Raw genomic sequence first — 19,704 nt, forward strand, 5'->3', positions numbered from 1 at the left:
CTTGTTCAGGTCGATCGGTGGAGGAGGTGGTCTGGAAAATGGCTGACGGAGTTGATCACATCGACATCTACGCCGATGTTGAAGAGGATTTCAACCAGGTATGCAAAACCGTTACATTTGTTTAAATCTTGCACCGTTATAGACATATTTTTGGTTTGCCTTATGAATTTTATTTGCTAAAATGCTTGTTGAAAGTTAAACCGAGTTATCTGGCGTCCGATGAGACCTGCAAAGCGATTGCCTGTGTTCGTCGCAGCGTTTTTGAATTGCAACTACGCAATGACTTGTCAAATATTTAATAAAAAAATAGTAACGTGGATGTTGTGTCCCTCCTTAGTTTGATGTTTGTTGGCTAATGTATACATTTTGATAGGTAAATATGTTTCACTTTGCAAGCCAACGTGGTCGTTCCATTGTTAACGACAGTGTTGTACCGGAGGCGAAGTGGCGGGGAAGGCCTCCGCAACACAAAAACACCGTGGCCTGCTTTGTCGTCGTGCGCTAACATTATATTGGTATTCAACTACCTAGTTACACATTACCGTGTAACTGTTTGGCTAATAGTATAAAACAGTAGGGACTGTGCTAATAACGAGTTTATTTTTTAAATATAATTAAAGTGTAGTTTCCCTCCGGTCGGCGACTGTTTAAAAGGTTGTTGCGCTCTCGGCGTCACTCCCCCTGCTTGCTGGCTAGGCTGAAGTTAGCTGTTATGTTGATGTTAATCTTTTAATTTTTCTCAAAGCAAAAAAAACGTTTTCAAGATACCATGTTGCACAAACATTAATGATTTTTATTTTATTTTATCAACTGCCTTTCTAAATCTGATATTTTTGTTTATTTACTGCATTTTTAATGCCAAATGGAAATGCTATTCAAATCAAACTGTATTTGTCACATGAATAGTTCAGATGGAACTGCTATTCGTTTTGAGATTAGTTTGAATCTCATTGATCAATCACATAGGACTTGTTAGCTCTGCTTTGTTAATTTACGTGGGGGATATTTGACCCAGATCTGCATTTTTGTGTGAGAAATCGCTATGGTTTCGCATATAAGCTTTGTGCAAAGATTGCCAACTGCACTCTGATGCAGTGTGTGTGTAGACTGAAGTGTTGTGTATGCTGAGGTTTCTCATGCTTGCCGAGTCTTTTCAATGTGCTTCTTTGCACTTTAAAGGGATATTTCAAAAACGTTCAAAGTCATAATCTCCAGAGCAGTAGTCCATTTGTGCCAAACAAATCTGCATATTGCAAACACTCATTTGAATGTTTTACGTATTCAAATGTTTTGTTGACTCAAAGCAAAGTACCCGGAAGTGTTTGTTAGGACCTCATTAGCACGGGGACTGTCCAACATATTATACTGTTGGATTGAAAATACAACCAGCTCTAGGCAACACACTGTTACCGTTGAAATGTTGGCTAGATAATATGGCTCACATTGTTTGCCTATTCAGATGTGCAGTAATGTCTGCTTCTTTTGTATTTAATGTCCTGAATATCACACATCGTTTTAACTGCAAAACAGCTAAGACCTCATTCTGCTCTCTGACCGTCACACGTGTCTAAGCATGTTGTTGGGGCTCGTTCCAGATCGTCTTTGTTCATATCATCTGTAGGACCCAACATTGACGTGAAGAGTTTAAGACATTCTGGAGCACAACTATTGATTGACTGACTGTGATGTAAGGTTGACCTATTGTGTTCTATTCCCCCCACAGGAATCAGACTACCCTGCCCATGACCAGATAGACTTGTATGACGATGTTATCTCTCCTTCGGCCAATAATAACGGAGACGCACCTGAGGACCGGGACTACCTGGACAACCTACCCCCACCTGCTGGCTCCGAGGGGAACAAGAGCACCCCGCCCAACGTGGTTTACACGTACACTGGCAAGCGGATCGCCCTGTACATAGGCAATCTCACATGGGTAGGTTATGGGTTTGGATTAGAGCGCCTGCTGAATAACAAAGATTAATATAAACGGGCCAGTTACTCAGACCCAGATGAAGCTTATCTCCGGAGATAAAAAGCGTGCTCAGTGGGTCTTTGCGGATCTCCATTGGAAGTGTTTTTTTTAGTCCAGAGATGGGCTTAGTCGGGGTCAGGGAAACTAGCCCTTAATGTGCTTCGATTATGTAATGGGTCTTGATGTAAAAAATAAAATACAAAAATGTCTCCCCTTTCCAGTGGACAACAGACGAAGATTTGACAGACGCCATTGGATCAATAGGCATTAAGGATCTGCTGGAGATCAAGTTCTTTGAGAACAGAGCCAACGGCCAGAGTAAAGGGTGAGCTTTCTCCTTGCCTTTCATGATCCCTCATTACACACTGACACTCTGAACAGACAGTGTTTTTTTTTTTTGTGGTTGACTTTCCTAATACCTTTGAACTACACACAGGTAGTTGTACGTTGATCTTCATTTATTCAGTTATTTTAAAGAGAAAAACAGAAAATAAATACCCCATAAAAGCCAGAAGGAAAGAAAGAGATGGTGACTTGGTCCCGTTATGCCCTGGTGTGTCCCATTAGGTTTGCCCTGGTGTGTGTGGGCTCAGACACGTCCTCTAGGAAGCTACTGGACCTGCTGGCTAAACGGGAGCTCCACGGACAGAACCCCATTGTTACCCCCTGCAACAAACAGTCCCTCAGCCAGTTCGAGATGCAGTCTCGGAAAAGTAGGTGAACCTGCGTGCCTCCACACGGGGATGGGCAATTAGAGTTATAGAATAATAATTATAAATGAGTTATCTGGTTTTTCTGCACGGTTTAATGACAAGGTAGGTCTGATAACCTGGGAAGACCCAAATACGCTGAAGCAGACCCAAGTATTTGGGGCTTGAGTCTGCCTCTGCTGTCAATGCAGAAATTCTATAAGAATAGTTTATACATTTGATTAATAACTACATTGAATAAATACGTTGATTTAGTGAACTAATTCGTTTTTTTAGCGTCCAGAACTACCTAATTGGGTGAGCACAACGAGTTGGGGATTTGAATGTTCTCTCTGCCCTCTTCTTTCCCTTTATGCCCAGGTACATCGGGTGGGCAGATGTCCGGAGATGGGAAGGCGGGACCCCCCACCATGGGCCCCCGCGGTGGCTTCCCCATGGGCATGGGTAGGGGCCGAGGCCGCTTCCCTGGGCCTCCTGGCCCTGGAGGAGACCGCTTCCCTGGGCCCATCGGACCCGGAGGGCCCCCGCCACACTTCCCAGGTGAGTACTCTTCCCACTCCAGCAGTCGGGTCGGTCCGTTCGCACGGCTCTCGGCTAAAACCAGGGTGTCTGCTGGTTCTTAAGAAGTCTGTCTTAAAATTGTCATTCTAATCCCAGTCTAAACTGGGTGGGGGGGGGGGTCTACTAAACTATATGAAATTGTTTTAAGAAGGTATTACCAAGGATTAATTTAGCTATTTTATGATATTGTTTTGATCTAAAATGTTTTGAACATTTGGCCGTACTCCTATTAGCCCATACAAATGCAATGATTAAAAAATGTCTAAAGATCCAAATATATATATCTGATTTATTCTGGATCCTATTTTGCCGTGTTGTACATGGTTGTATTTTCATCATGTGTTCCCTGAACAAATAGATGAAATGGTTAACTTATTTTATGTCTGTTTAACAGCCAGTCCCAAAAAGACTCCTTTTACCATCATGGGCTCATTTCTGGAGGGGAATATTAGCAGCTGTGGCAGGCCTCAAAATAACTATTTAATTGTGTTCAAAGTGGAGTTAAAAAAAGTTGTTAGTCTTCAATTCAACTAAATGGAACCTGCAGATACCCTGAAAAACAATACAGAAAGGAAGCCCGTTTTAATTGGTTAAATTTAAACCGTGCCCTGATTTTCAACCAATGAAATGGCTTCCTTTCTGGTGTACTGTTTCTGCTGTAAGCAGTGTGAATGGATCTTCCACTGACAGCCAGGCCACTACTGTTGGTGTTATGCACTGCATGGACTGAACTGAAGATGGCTCCTCCTGTCTGGTTGTATTATCCTGTCTTCTACGTGACCATATGTGGGAAGGATTGGATAGCACCAACCTACCATCTCTACACATTTAGTCTGTTTCATTAAATTCTGACTACTGTTCTCTGTCCCCTTGCTTTCAGAAGTTGAGTGAAGTACTTGGATTGTGTTGGGATGGGGGGAGGGGGTATTATTCAACATTTGTTTTATCCAGTTTGCCCCCGTCTTTACCCCCCGCCCCCTTAAGATAATAATAATTTTAAAAAACACAATACATTTTTTGCTTTGGCAACTTCTTCCTGTGTTGCTAGCTGCGCTTCTGCCATTGGCCGGATGGCCAGTGTGGTCACAGCCTTGTTGTGATTGTGTTTTTCCTCCCACTAGGGTCGGGGATGAGGCCACCTGAACTCATTAACCATAGACACCAAGAAGGCCACCTGATGGATATGAATTTCAATTGCTTCCCGCCGGGACGTGATGGGAATTGGCGACCCAGAGGTGAAATGCCTCGACTCCTGTTGACAACAGTTCTTGGGTTTGGCAAATCTTCCCCAAATATTCCCAAAAATCCCAGATTTTCCAGAAATCCCAGCTGGAGGGTTTATGTAATTCTCAGGGAATTTGCTACAATGGAATCTTCCAACCTGGAATTTTTGGGAGTTTTGGTAATGTTTTGGATTTTTGCAACCCTTCACAGTGCTAATGTATTAAATAAGAATGATTACTCCCCCCCGCGCCCCCTCTACCCCCTGCTTACATGTTCTTTTTTATTAAGGCCTGTCTGCCTATGGAGTCCTGCACTGACTGACTGACCAAGACTCTTTATTAAGGCCTGTCTGTCTATGGAGTCCTGCACTGACTGACTGTCTGACCAAGCTTCTTCTCCCCTCCCCCCCCCCCCCCCACACACACTTTAAGTCCTGGGTTATTGATCATTCTGTCTTAACTGTCAATCTTTATATGCTGTGTTGCTTGTTCTGTTTCTATTGGCTGTTCTGACAGAGTGGCTGTCCAGCACTCTTGGAAGCTAGACAACACAATGAGTATAGAAGGGTTGTCTTAGATGGCTGACCTCTTACCATCTGGACCAGTCACTCCTGCCTGCTCCATACCAAGATGGTCTTTCCAGCCATCCAGACCTGTCTGTCCTGATACTCGGCCAACTGGTTCTTGGCTTTCGTTGCTAATAGCTTGCAAAATCTATAATCTCGCTCAATCTTGAATTTTAATTCACAGGACGCCTAGGGTGGGTTGCACCAACATGGTTTAAATTAATCTCAGATTAGAGCTAATCTAGGTTTATAATTAATCTGGGATTAGAGCTAGTCTAGGTTTATAATTAATCTGGGATTAGAGCTAATCTAGGTTTATAATTAATCTGGGATTAGAGCTAATCTAGGTTTATAATTAATCTGGGATTAGAGCTAATCTAGGTTTATAATTCATCTGGGATTAGAGCTAATCTAGGTTTATAATTCATCTGGGATTAGAGCTAATCTAGGTTTATAATTCATCTGGGATTAGAGCTAGTCTAGGTTTATAATTCATCTGGGATTAGAGCTAGTCTAGGTTTATAATTCATCTGGGATTAGAGCTAATCTAGGTTTATAATTCATCTGGGATTAGAGCTAATCTAGGTTTATAATTCATCTGGGATTAGAGCTAATCTAGGTTTATAATTCATCTGGGATTAGAGCTAATCTAGGTTTATAATTCATCTGGGATTAGAGCTAATCTAGGTTTATAATTAATCTGGGATTAGAGCTAATCTAGGTTTATAATTCATCTGGGATTAGAGCTAATCTAGGTTTATAATTCATCTGGGATTAGAGCTAATCTAGGTTTATAATTCATCTGGGATTAGAGCTAATCTAGGTTTATAATTCATCTGGGATTAGAGCTAATCTAGGTTTATAATTCATCTGGGATTAGAGCTAATCTAGGTTTATAATTCATCTGGGATTAGAGCTAATCTAGGTTTATAATTCATCTGGGATTAGAGCTAATCTAGGTTTATAATTCATCTCGGATTAGAGCTAATCTAGGTTTATAATTCATCTGGGATTAGAGCTAATCTAGGTTTATAATTAATCTGGGATTAGAGCTAATCTAGGTTTATAATTCATCTGGGATTAGAGCTAATCTAGGTTTATAATTAATCAGATGTGTTGCACCACTTCATTTCAAATCTGGATCAGTAAATCCATGATTAACAGTTTTAAAATATGATCAGTGACATCAATATGTGAGGTATTTTGTGAGTTGAAACGAAGTAGCTAGCCTACTTGACAAATGAGGCCACAAAGTTGCTGTTTCGTTATAAAAAAACAAAAACAATGTTAGAACTACTAGAACTACATCGTGGTTCTGATTTTAAATAAAATCTGTTATTCGTTAGCTACTGTGGCTAGCTAATTTATTTTTTTCCCCTTTTTCTGGTATCCAATTGGTTGTTAGTCTTGTCCCATCGCTGCAATTCCAGTATGGACTCGGGAGAGGCGAAGGTCGAGAGCCGTGCGTTCTCCGAAACACGACCCAACCAAGCCGCACTGCTTCTTGATACAATGCCCACTTAACCACCAATGTGTCTGAGGAAACACCGTAACACCTGGTGACCGTGCACTGCGCCCGGCCCGCCCCAGGAGTCGCTAGTGCGCGATGAGACAAAGACATCCCTGTCTGCCAAACCCTCCCCTAACCCGGACGACGCTGGGCCAAACCCTTCCCAATTGTACGCCACCCCATGGGTCTCCTGGTCGCGGCCGGCTGGGACAGAGCCTGGATTTGAACCCAGAATCTCATGGCACAGCTCGCAATGCAGTGCCTTAGACCACTGCGCCACTCGGGAGGCCCTAGCTAGTTTATAAACCAAGCTAGCTAGCATGCAATATTATGTATTATTGTCATTACTTAACGTTATTTAGCCACTTATTTGTCCGCTAGCCACCTGACCATGGCAAGTCAAATAAGTTCAAATATATCAGTTTATTAAAAAATAAATATATTTATTTATTGTCGGAGCTGATGGAGGCATTTAGTAAAGTACTGGAGGATAAAAAGACTGACAACACAACTGTCAAAAAGAAGGTAGGGCCATTTTATGAGACAGATTTAATGGATCGACACGGATTAAAGAGAAGAGGGACCCAAATCGGATGAAAGCGTGCTGGGGGAATTAATCATTTTAACAAGAGAAAGCCAAAAAGGATGTGGCAGAAGACCGGCGGGGTCTATTTCAGACCAGAGGGCGGGTCTCCGATCACCCAGAAGATATGCGAGATGATTCCCCAGCAGTTTGCCCCTCTCCACAACTCCCATTATGACGATGGACAACTCCTCCCGCCAATATTTAGGAAGCATAAATAACTGGTCAATATCAATCCCTATAATGCATGTTAAAATGAAGGTTAATGCTACTTCACTGCAATGTTACTGTTATCAGGCCTGTTACAGCAGGTTCCATAACATCATCATTCGTACCAAGGCTGGGCATATCACAAGCCCCAATTCAATTGTTGTACAAATTGGGAACGTACATAGCCTATTAATAATGAGTTAGTTAATTATTATCTCAACAGGATTCAAATGGTCTCTAATTATTCTCTGAGGAACTCTGTCGTTTTGTATCTAGGTTTAAAGTGAACATAGATTAGAGGAAGGATTTAATTTAACTAGGATTTAATTTTACTAGGATTCATTTAAAACTAGGTTTAATTTAATTAGGATTTAATTTAAAACGAGGTTTAACTAGGATTTAATTTAAAACTAGGTTTAACTAGGATTTAATTTAAAACTAGGTTTAACTAGGATTTAATTTAACTAGGATTTAATTTGACTAGGATTCATTTAAAACTAGGTTTCATTTAATTAGGATTTAATTTAAAACGAGGTTTAACTAGGATTTAATTTAAAACTAGGTTTAACTAGGATTTAATTTAAAACTAGGTTTAAAATTTGGTGCAAAATGTGGTGCAACAAGATGATTTAACCCAGTTTAAGAGTTGATGCAGCCCGCCCCTTGTGTCAAACAGAGATGTGAATGTGGTCCTTCACGTTGTACAACGTCAGTATTCACAGCTTTTGTTTTGAGTCCTTTGCTGTGTTGCCTTCTCGGCTTGAACTTTGATCCCACTAAGTCAAGGTGGCCTCCAAGGCAGTGACTTAAACATACAGGATAGGATCACACATTTGAGCATTTTTCATATCTTCTCACCAACACGTCATGCAACTTAAAATGTCACAATTCCTATCCAGAAGTCATCAAACCCAAGCAAAGATATTTTCTGCAGTACTTGAGTTCCCTGTTCGTGGTCTCTGGATTCCAAGAACTGCTCGGTGCCGTCTACTGACACTGGGAACGTCTCGGTGCCGTCTACTGACACTGGGAACGTCTCGGTGCCGTCTACTGACACTGGGAACGTCTCGGTGCCGTCTACTGACACTGGGAACGTCTCGGTGCCGTCTACTGACACTGGGAACGTCTCGGTGCCGTCTACTGACACTGGGAACGTCTCGGTGCCGTCTACTGACACTGGGAACGTCTCGGTGCCGTCTACGGACACTGTGAACGTCTCGGTGCCGTCTACTGACACTGGGAACGTCTCGGTGCCGTCTACGGACACTGTGAACGTCTCGGTGCCGTCTACTGACACTGGGAACGTCTCGGCGCCGTCTACTGACACTGGGAACGTCTCGGCGCCGTCTACTGACACTGGGAACGTCTCGGCGCCGTCTACTGACACTGGGAACGTCTCGGCGCCGTCTACTGACACTGGGAACGTCTCTGCGCCGTCTACTGACACTGGGAACGTCTCGGCGCCGTCTACTGACACTGGGAACGTCTCGGCGCCGTCTACTGACACTGGGTCACCATAATGCTTTAATTTGCTTTCAAACAGTTGGTAGGGAATCCAAACTCAAGAAGTTTCTGTTTTGTGTTTCTGTGTTCCAGGTGGTATGCAGGGCCCACCTCGACCCCCTCCTGGCCCACTAGGTCCCCCTGGACCCCTAGGCCCCCCTCCCCCAGGACAGGGCCTCCCCCCTCCCATGCAAGGCCCCCCCAACCGTGGCGACCGCCCCCCACCCCCGGTCATGTTCCCCGGCCAGTTCGGCCAGCCCCCCATGGGTCCTCTCCCCCCTGGCCCTCCCCCACACGGCTTCGGCCCTCCTCCTGGCCCCCCACCCCCCCAACAGGGCCCTCCACCCCCGGGTCATTTCCCCCCTCGCCCCCCCGGGCCCCTTGGACCACCTCTGGCCCTCGCTCCCCCACCACACATGACCGGGCCCCGACCTGGAGGCCCCCCACCGGCTCCCCATGTCAACCCAGCGTTCTTCCCTCCTCCTGGGGGTCCTAACAACATGGGGGGCCCTCCTGGAGGAGACGGCAGGGGCCCCAACGGGCCCAACGACCCCTATGGACGGCCACCTCCGTATGACCGGGGAGACTTCGGCCCCCCCGGCAGGTAATATAACCCGACAGGATCATGACGTCACGTACTGCCAGTTCTACAGAAAGTCAGTTTCCCTCTTCTCCTTTGGTTCTGTTCCAACCTCCTTTACTCTACTCTAGATGATGGTTCGTGTTGGAAGAAAACAACTGATCTATTGAATGACAAATACTGCCAGTTTTAGTCTGAATGTATTTCAGTATGTAGAACAGCTGTGGTAGAAGCAACACCAGGGCATCATCCAACACCTTGTTTTATAGCGCTGTCAGGTTCCCTTAGCAACAGTCCGCCATCGTTTTGTGTTTGTGTTGGGGGGTGTCTTTTAAAGGGGGGGGGGGGGGTCTTTTAGTATTTTGGCTACGAAGCGTGGTTTCTTTAGTGACCCTCCTGAATCTCCCTTCCTCCATCCACCCTTCCCTCCCTCCCTCCTCTGGCTGCCTACAGTAACCAGCGTCCCCCGCTAATCTGTGAGTTTGACCTCAGGGCCCCCCTGCCCCGCGGCTGCCCAGACCCCTGGATTAACGAGGGTCTGGTCGATCTGAAAAATGGCGGCCAGCACTTGCACAATGCGAGTGACCCAGGGTTAGTAGAAATACTGCCAGACCCGCTGAACGAACATTAGGAACTAGCTTCCCCTGTAATGACCTGGTGCCTGGCTTTGTTGAATTTTGAGAGTGGATGCTTGTTGTGATTGATGGATTGGCCGAGCTATGATTTTGATAAGCGTTAGTAAACTGTGTGGTGTGTCTTGTGTGTTTCCTTAGATTAGCTAGTTATCACTGGTGTTAATTCCCACAGGCTTGGATAACGTGGTTTGCGTCTGCTGTGTCGTTTTTAGCTGTCCATTAACTGTGTGTTCCTTGACTCATCTGATTGTCTCACCCCTCTGTTTTCTCAATCTCTCTTGCGCTTGATCAATTTCTCAATTTTGCGCGACCTCGCAAAATTAATTGGTGGAGAACAGTCATGGTCCCTCCCCTCTGACCTTCTCCTCCAATGACTTTTGAGAAGGCGAGGAGTTAGGAAAGACTAAAAAAATAGCTTTTCCTTCCTCTAAAACGTCCTCTTTCCTGTATCTAGTGGTTCTGAGTTTGTTGAGTTTGACAACTTTTTTTTTTTTTTTCTCTCGATACTGACGCTGTCTCCTTCCTGCTTGTCTCCTTCCTGCTTGTCTCTGTCCCAGGGAAATGGAGTCGGCGCGGACACCGCTGAGCGAGGCAGAGTTTGAGGAGATCATGAACCGGAACCGAGCCATCTCCAGTAGTGCCATCTCTAGGGCGGTGTCAGATGCTAGCGCTGGTATGGATCATGCCCTAAACACACACACACCTCACAAATGCTACAACACACTCTACCGAGGGGCTGAACACACACACACACACACACACACACACCTCACAAATACTACAACACACTCTACCGTGGGGCTGAATACACACACACACACACACACACACACATTTTTATCTATGTGCTGTAGATTGTATTGCGTACTTTCACAAGTGACCCTTATCTAAGTGTCTGAGCTGTACCATGTGATGTTAATGTCTTCCTCTCTCCATCAGCTGACTACGGCAGTGCCATAGAGACTCTGGTGACAGCCATCTCTCTGATCAAGCAGTCCAAGGTCTCTGCTGACGACCGCTGTAAAGTTCTCATCAGCTCTCTACAGGACTGTCTCCACGGCATCGAGAACAAGTCCTACGGCTCTGCCTCCAGGTAAATACAACCTCTTCCTCATTCTCCTGTGGTTCCTGTCAGGGTTGGCGGGGAGGGGGGAGGGCAGTTCCATTTCAACTCGGGGGGGTAGTTCCATTTCAATTCAGGGAGTGGGGGGCAGTTCCATTTCAATTCAGGGGTGGGGGGGGAGGTCAGTTCCATTTCAATTCAGGGAGTGGGGGGGAGGGTCAGTTCCATTTCAATTCAGGGAGGGGGGGGGGGGGGGGGGTCAGTTTCAATTCAGGGAGCACACAGTAATTCAAATTCTTCTTGAGTTTTAATATGGTTTACTTTCTGAATTGACTGGAATTATAAGGGAATGAACCGATTTGACTTCAACCCTGGTTGTTATAACAGATAACTGAGAGAAGTGAATGAATTGAAGGTGTCGTCTGATAATTCAGGATGATGTTCGCTACCTGCTAGTCATTGTGCCTGTATTCCTGTACTATTCTGTTCTTATTGACTGGGAATGGTTGTGATGTGTGTTTTACCAACTGTAGTTGAATGCACTTATTATAAAACAGTCTGGGTAATACTGTCTCAAATGTAATTGATTGACAGATCAAAGTGTTAGTGACAGTTGTATTGGTGACGTTATTGTTTATGAAATGATTGATGGTTTTGGCCGATGGACAGACCTGCTTTGGCGGTTGGTTAAGAGTTTGATGTATGAATGTAAGTTCTGCCCCTAAAAGACGCGAGAGGTCGAGGGAGCGTGACCACAGCCGATCCCGGGAGAAGAGCCGGCGCCACAAGTCCCGTAGCCGCGACCGCCACGAGGACTACTACCGCGAACGCAGCCGGGAGAGAGAGAGGCACCGCGGGGACAGAGAACGAGAACGAGAAAGAGACCGTGAGAGGGAGTACCGACATCGTTAGCGGAGGTGTGTATTTCCCCGTTCAAACTCCTTACCCGTAACCATGTCACCCACTCTTCTCCCTCAGCTTAATGCAGGCCAGGGGCCAGGTCGCTACGGCCCAGAACAAGAGGCCCACGAGCGGGACATGACGCGCCCTGCGGAGCCCGACGGTAGGTGGAGGTGGTAGGTAAAGGCATTGTTCCAGCGGTCATTATTGTAGTCTTGACCAGAACTGACTCATTGCTGCCATGTGTGTAAATATATATTATTTGTCTGAAACTTGTTGTAGGTTTTGACTGTGTTTACTTTCATCCTTTGAACATTGACTGTGTCGTCAGGCTTCTACTGCATGAGTGTGTGTTGTAGGGGGCGTTTTATATGGAAGCCCTGGTAAGCTTGAAAATGTTTTAAATCTCTTAAGATGGAAAAAGTACTTTATGACAAATGATCAACACCTGTGAAAGGTTGTAAAATACGCCAATTGTTTATTGAAGGGTTTCTTTGACACCTGATGCCACAATGTGCCAAGAAATGATTAGTCTACATTTTGCAGGGGTCAAAGGTTGAACTCTGTGACGGTACAACTTAAGGGGGTTGTTTGTATGAGTTGTTTTGTAGGCCACCAAATGATGACCAAAACTGTGTAGGTGGTTCTGACTCTTGCTAACCTGAGGTAATGGTTACATGCAAATTGAAATGTCTAAACTATTTTAAAACCACTCTCAGTTCTCTAATATAAGCCAAAGTATGGTTTTGGGGTTTAAATAATGGAAAGGATTTTGGTATTATCGTCTGTGAACTTTGACACATATCTGCCATATTTGTATTTTTATCACGCTGAAATTGATGGTCTTGAAGAAAAATAATATTTGTTAATGTTTTTGTATAATTAATGACATTAATATCAAGCTGGTAAAATGTTTTGTCTATATGAATTTTTAGGCATATAGTTATCTGGTCTTACTCCCTTAACGTTTGACAGGAATGTGGTAACTAGGTAACTAGCCCACTATCTCTCCTGTAGCGTAGTTGGTCTTCACTCTAAAGCCCCGGTTTTTGTACAACAGACCATTTTGAGTGTTGCTACTGCTTTTGGTGCTGTTAACATTAGATTAACACGGTTTTTACCTTTTACATATCATTTCTGTATGTGCCATTTTTTTTGTGCGTTTTTTCCATGACATTGAAGGATTGATTTCCAAAAAAATGATGGCTCATGTTTTTTTGATCCATTTTGTGTACCTTGATGGTAACATGGGGCTATATACACATACTTCATGGCAGTGTATGGCCCTGTAAAATCCACGTTGTGGAGAATGTGGACAGAACCACCGAATCCAGACATTAAAACGGAATGAACCAATATTCAATCATGTTAGTAGGAAGTCAACTAAATGTGTCGAGGCTGGTGGGGCGTCGACTAAATGTGTCGAGGCTGGTGGGGCGTCGACTAAATGTGTCGAGGCTGGTGGGGCGTCGACTAAATGGGTCGAGGCTAGTGGGACGTGGGTGGGGCGTCGACTAAATGTGTCGAGGCTAGTGGGGCGGACTAAATGGGTTGAGGGGTGGGGCGTCGACTAAATGGGTCGAGGCCGGTGGGGCGTCGACTAAATGTGTCGAGGCTGGTGGGGCGTCGACTAAATGTGTCGAGGCCGGTGGGGCGTCGACTAAATGTGTCGAGGCCGGTGGGGCGTCGACTAAATGTGTCGAGGCCGGTGGGGCGTCGACTAAATGTGTCGAGGCCGGTGGGGCGTCGACTAAATGTGTCGAGGCCGGTGGGGCGTCGACTAAATGTGTCGAGGCCGGTGGGGCGTCGACGAAATGTGTCGAGGCCGGTGGGGCGTCGACGAAATGTGCCGAGGCCGGTGGGGCGTCGACGAAATGTGCCGAGGCTGGTGGGGCGTCGACGAAATGTGCCGAGGCCGGTGGGGCGTCGACGAAATGTGCCGAGGCCGGTGGGGCGTCGACGAAATGTGCCGAGGCCGGTGGGGCGTCGACGAAATGTGCCGAGGCCGGTGGGGCGTCGACGAAATGTGCCGAGGCCGGTGGGGCGTCGACGAAATGTGCCGAGGCCGGTGGGGCGTCGACGAAATGTGCCGAGGCCGGTGGGGCGTCGACGAAATGTGCCGAGGCCGGTGGGGCGTCGACTAAATGTGCCGAGGCCGGTGGGGCGTCGACTAAATGTGCCGAGGCCGGTGGGGCGTCGACTAAATGGGTCCAAGATCATCATAAAATATGAATGAAATGCATCAGTGAGTCTTATTGTTCTTTAACTTTCTGAAGAGGAAACGTCAGTGTCTGGTCTGTCCGCGACTGTCCACCACTTTGTTAAGCCGTTAGCGATGATGCTAATATAACGACGACAGTCTTCTGGTAGATGGAAAGGTTTTCCTCAAAAACATTCTCAGTTAAACACGGGCTTCTCTGTAGTTAATATTTACTTGGCAGAATGGTATCGTGATTATTTGCATAAATCCACTGGCCATTTGTTTAGCAAACTCTGCAATCACATGAGGTGCTACAGAAACATCACTCGTCAAACAGTGACGCTCACTGGTGCACAGTTGAATTAAAGGGTAACTACACCCCTGGTACTGGTGCACAGTTGAATTAAAGGGTAACTACACCCCAAAATACTGGTGCACAGTTGAATTAAAGGGTAACTACACCCAAAAATGTAAATTTCTGGTCTCCTGTTTAAACAAGGTTGTGCACTTAGAACATACAATGTTTTTATTATATATATATACACACACACACACACACACACGGAAAATGTTCAATTGATTTTATAGGGCCCTAGCAATGTCTGTTTGCGTGTAAATGTGAGGTCAATTTGATTACTTTTCTTCCCTTAATACTGGGCTTCACAATGTGCTGATCCCGTAAACGAATAAGAAAACCATAAAATATTTTTGTCAGAGGGTAGAGTACTTGGAAAAAATGCTGATAATATCAATCAATACAGGTACAGTACTTATCTGATATTTCAATGAGGACTAAAGAATCATCACTATTGTCCACAATTCAACGGCAGCCATTTTGTTAATGTGGATATTTTAATGTTTCTAATGGTACACCTATTTTGAAGTGGATCTCGAGATTTCACTGTCGGTTGTCTTGTTTTTAGGCTGTAGTTTGAAATAGACCATTTTTGACTTGGTACCAAATATCTTGTAGGAATTGAAGGTCGATGGGTGTTTCACTGAAATGGTGAAGTCAAGAAAATAATTGTGGTATTTGTCTCAAATGTAATGTTGCCGTTTGTAAATCCCAGTAGTGATTTGAATGTGTACCCCGACATCTGATTGTGTTACCGCTAACTGATGTATTATTTTGTATTGGCTCGGTTAGTTTGCTGAGTAGTGACTCCATGCTCGCATTAAATGGGATAACTCCTTTGGAATGTACATGTTTGATTGCAGTAACTTCTCTGAATCACCCCCCCTCCCCCCCCCCTCCCATTTTTAAATGGCAATAGCATTTTGTTAAATTATTCAAATAAACGTAAGACTTTTAAATAATACAACTCACAAAATCAATCTAAAAAAATTCAATCTAAAAGTTTTGGTCATTACTTTTTAAATGACGAGGAAACAAAGTGAAGAGAGGTTACTTTATTAACCTGTACTCCTATTGGTCTCACTTCATGGTAAAGGAAATGCTTTGATCTACGCTTACTACCTGTCAATCTATGTTCACAGATCCTCAACATTTGTTTCATTTAGCGTTGGGATCATATGTGCCCACTTACAGGGAAGAAATGACTAGCTATTTTTCCAATTTTGTCTATAGGTGTCAGTGATGTTTTGCAGGCATGGAGAAAGCAGCGCTGATTTCCTGATAACATATTTCTAAGTCTGTTTTTAACTGTCTCTCTCTCTCTCTCTGGTGTGTTCATCCTTCACAACTACGCATCATGTGGTTCCTAAAACACTCATTGGTGTCCACACCATCTCAAGAAGGTTAATTTTGACGACTGTTCCAACCACCTTAAACTCGTTCAATGTCTCCAGCAAAAATAGACTCTGCAGGAAGTTAGTACCAAAAACAGCAACTGGTCACATTCTTTAGTCCATTAGTTATAATTCTAATTGTTAAGTGTTTTGAGAACATGTCTTGGTGATGCTGTGGGCCCTTTGAGATGCTCAATGGATCTGAAATGATTGTGCGGAGGGTGATGGGACATCTGTTCAATGAAATGTTGGTAGTAGTAACTATTTTTAAAAATGTGATATTGCCAACTATGCACCATGTAAATTCACTAATTGAGCAAAACCTGGCTTCAATTTGATTTAAAAATGATATTGATAAACAATTAAACTAATAATTACTAGGCTATTAACTAGTTATTTTTATAAATGTAAATTGTCATCGACAACCAAAACGTACAGAATATTCCTTTTACCTGGTGTATGAGTTTGGAAACTGTCTGGGGGGTGATCTATGAACTGAAATATTAATGAATGGTTATGTGGTTTGCAATTCCAATGAATTGTCAGTGTGATGTTGATCCTGTGCATGCCAGGCTCTGGCTGTGAGAGTTGTTTCAGACTACTGATACATGTGTGTAGGGATAAGAGTGTGTTTTTCTACATTTTATCCTGATGTAATAATACCATTCCTCTATGGAGATCTGACCATGTTTGTCCTCTGCTTTTCCCAGTGCTCCGGGCACAAATGTTATCTAATTGGATTTCACCTATCGGATAGGTTTAAATGCATAGCTGTAGAATGACTAGAACGAGGGTCTGCATTCAAGTCAATGACTCGTCTGTTCTATTTATTATTTCTATGCGTTTTAAATCCTATCCAATCGGTAAAATCCACATTAACGTTTGGGGAGAACTATGCCCTCGTCACCTCTCAGACTAGGGGACCGATCCCCCAAACTGGCCGCTAACACCTTTTGGTTTTATGGACTTGTTGAAAATCTGAGAGGATTTGATAGGTGGAATTCTCACATTTACTTCCACCTATCAGAGGACAAGGTAGACTTAATACCATATTGTGTCCATCTGTGTTAATCCTCTAAAGATATTGAGAAGTACGTTCGGTCTAGGGGTTGGGGTTGAGCGTTCTGTAGATACCATCTTCTGCCCAAGGACTTTCAGATTAGATTATAAGATGTTCTGTGAGCACCAATTTAAACAGGTTTATCCAATCCACACAAACTGATTGTAAAACCTTGTCTGAAATGAGTTGAGTACTTAGTGCATGACACACTTGAGTACATTCTAAATTCAGATCTCAACAGTATAGCAGGGTCAGTCATTGTGGGCCACTACGTTGTTCTTACTCACTGTAATGTGGAATCACTCTCTTGACAAGTTGACTACCATTAGAAAGAACAGTGCCTGCATGTATTTGTTTAGTGTCCTCTGTGTGTCTGTGTGTGTGCTGTAAAATTAGAGGGGATATGACACAAACAACAAACTGTATATTGTTGGGCTGCCCCAAACCAAACTCCACCCTTCGTTTTCACACATTTCAGCCTACGGAAGAGGACAGGGACGAGGACGCCTCTTCACAACCAGCAGGCCCTACATCAGGATCGCCTTGTCAACTACCCCCCCCCCCCCCCCCTTTGTCTGTGTCTCCATGGTTACCAGGGGACTGACTACCTGGGAATCGCTCACAGCTGTGTAAGGTTATAAGTAGTGTTCTTTAAAATCATTCTCATGGTATATATAAAAAAAAAACTTCTCAACAGCTATTTTTATTTTACTGAAATTTTATTTGATGTGAATGAAAAAATGATTATCTACCTGTGTTGACAGGCTTCTTTCAAGCTTAGCGAAAATAACAAATGACTACATTTGCCTGCTCTATTCCAAAACGGACAACTTTTGACTGCTATAATGTGTACATTTTGTCAGGTTAAAGCTGATTTTTACAGGGAGGGTTTTTTGTTTTTTTTCATCTTCATTTCCTCTCGTGCCCCTCCCTACTTTTCTCGTTTAGGATAATGTTTGTAAATGTCTCTGCTTTGAATATTAAAATAGATTCTGTGTTGTAATAAACTGTTTACTGGGGTTTTGACACTTAATAATAATTTACATGTGTACGTTTTTGCCTGCATACATTTTTCATGTTGAATTTTACGAAATAGTTATTTTAGATTTACTCTCACTTAAGTTGCAAAGTTGTGCTGTTATTGACCAAATGAAGCACAGTTGACCAAAAAAATTGTATTTGTCCCGATGCCCAGAATTAGTGAAATCTGACTGAATTTAGCGTAACTTCTTATGCATTGAATGATCATGTGACAGATATTTTAATCTTTGACTTATCAGTTTGTTCTAAAAGTTCTACTTAAAATGTAGCTACTTGTTGACAAACGTTTGTTTTTAGTCTCCGTATACTTCTGTATGACATTTGAATTCCAAAGGTGAAAATCCATGTCTTTGCTAAGTGATTTTAGAGGTATTCAGGACTTGATTATACTTGGGCAAAACTTTATTATTTTTTATTTTTTTTCTTCTTGATTTTCATTTTTTTTCTTCGTGTTACCAGGAAGTACATTCCAAGGAACCCTTCATTACTCTAATATTATTGACACAAGTAGAACAAAATGATTGACTTATATGGAATTATTTTAGTGATAGATCAACCTTCACAGATCTGGACAATACTACTACTGTGAACCGAATTGGTCTCTTATCTGCAAACTTGTGCTCTGATTGGCTGGCTGATGTACTGCACTGATTTCTTATTGAGTTGCTTATCCCACTGGTTTAAGCCAGTGAGGTTTGTGGTAGCCTGGTCCCAGATCTGTATATATTTTGGCAGAGTCTTGACTACATTGAATAGCAATAACAATGCTAGACTAGTTGGCTAAAACGCATACAGACCTGAGCGGTATACTACAAAGCAGGACCAATGTGTTAGCCAGCTAATTTGCTTAAATATTCTGAAATAACTTTTTTTTTAATTGGAAAAGAAGCTTGACTCCACAACCAAAAACACATATCTAAGTTCAGCTTTTTTAATGAGCCAGAAAATCAAATGTAATTTATCAAAGTTAGCTGGCTAATGCATTGATCCTGTTTTGTAGGATCCCCTTCTGGGACCAGGCCATGGGGCTGGGTGTAGTAAATGGTTGATTACAGTAGTAATGAGGGTCTGGGACAAGGCTGAGTGTTGTAAATGGATGGGGAATTACACTATAGTGAGGGTCTGGGACAAGGCTGAGGGGATGGGTGTTGTAAATGGCTGGGGATTACAGTAGTGGGGGTCTGGGTGTTGTAAATGGATGGGGATTACAGTAGTGAGGGTCTCGGTGTAGTACATGGATGGGGATTACAGTAGTGAGGGTCTGGGTATTGTAAATGGATTAGGATTACAGTAGTGAGGGTCTGGGTATTGTAAATGGATGGGGATTACAGTAGTGAGGGTCTGGGTATTGTAAATGGATTAGGATTACAGTAGTGAGGGTCTGGGTGTAGTAAATGGATGGGGATTACAGTAGTAAGAGTATTCAAGTGAGGTGTCCATTTTGTGAAGCATGAGAGCACAATCCTTCCCTGGCTTCTCGGGGTCTGTGCACTGACTGGTCTGCCAGATTAAAATAACTGATATTGATGCCTGTTTTAAGGCGGTAAAACCTACCTCTCTACTCCCATGTATTTTCTAAATGGCCCTGATAGACATTAGTGGTGCTCTCCTGCTTGCATTGTGTTGACACTCTGA

General features: G+C 43.6%; 1 protein-coding gene across 3 annotated transcripts; it reads left to right on the plus strand.

Annotated features, from left to right (window-relative positions):
* The first annotated feature begins 4 nt into the window (after positions 1–4).
* On the plus strand, positions 5–18,047 carry LOC139395704 (cleavage and polyadenylation specificity factor subunit 6-like). 3 transcript variants are annotated; one of them, XM_071143047.1, is made up of 12 exons: positions 5–98; positions 1,724–1,936; positions 2,197–2,300; positions 2,543–2,688; positions 3,046–3,225; positions 4,368–4,481; positions 8,935–9,445; positions 9,875–10,012; positions 10,614–10,729; positions 10,996–11,149; positions 11,848–12,036; positions 17,507–18,047. In XM_071143047.1, exons 1-11 carry the CDS (start codon positions 39–41, stop codon positions 12,029–12,031), a joined length of 1,920 nt encoding a protein of 639 aa, XP_070999148.1. In that variant the 5' UTR covers positions 5–38; the 3' UTR covers positions 12,032–12,036; positions 17,507–18,047. The 3 variants fall into 3 exon arrangements, with proteins under 3 accessions (XP_070999148.1, XP_070999147.1, XP_070999149.1); XM_071143046.1 differs by having other exon boundaries at positions 11,833–12,036; positions 17,507–17,714; XM_071143048.1 differs by lacking the exon at positions 9,875–10,012.
* The last annotated feature ends 1,657 nt before the right edge of the window (positions 18,048–19,704 follow it).

The sequence above is a fragment of the Oncorhynchus clarkii genome, unplaced genomic scaffold, assembly GCF_045791955.1.
Source record: "Oncorhynchus clarkii lewisi isolate Uvic-CL-2024 unplaced genomic scaffold, UVic_Ocla_1.0 unplaced_contig_803_pilon_pilon, whole genome shotgun sequence".
NCBI classification, from domain to species: Eukaryota; Metazoa; Chordata; class Actinopteri; order Salmoniformes; family Salmonidae; genus Oncorhynchus; species Oncorhynchus clarkii.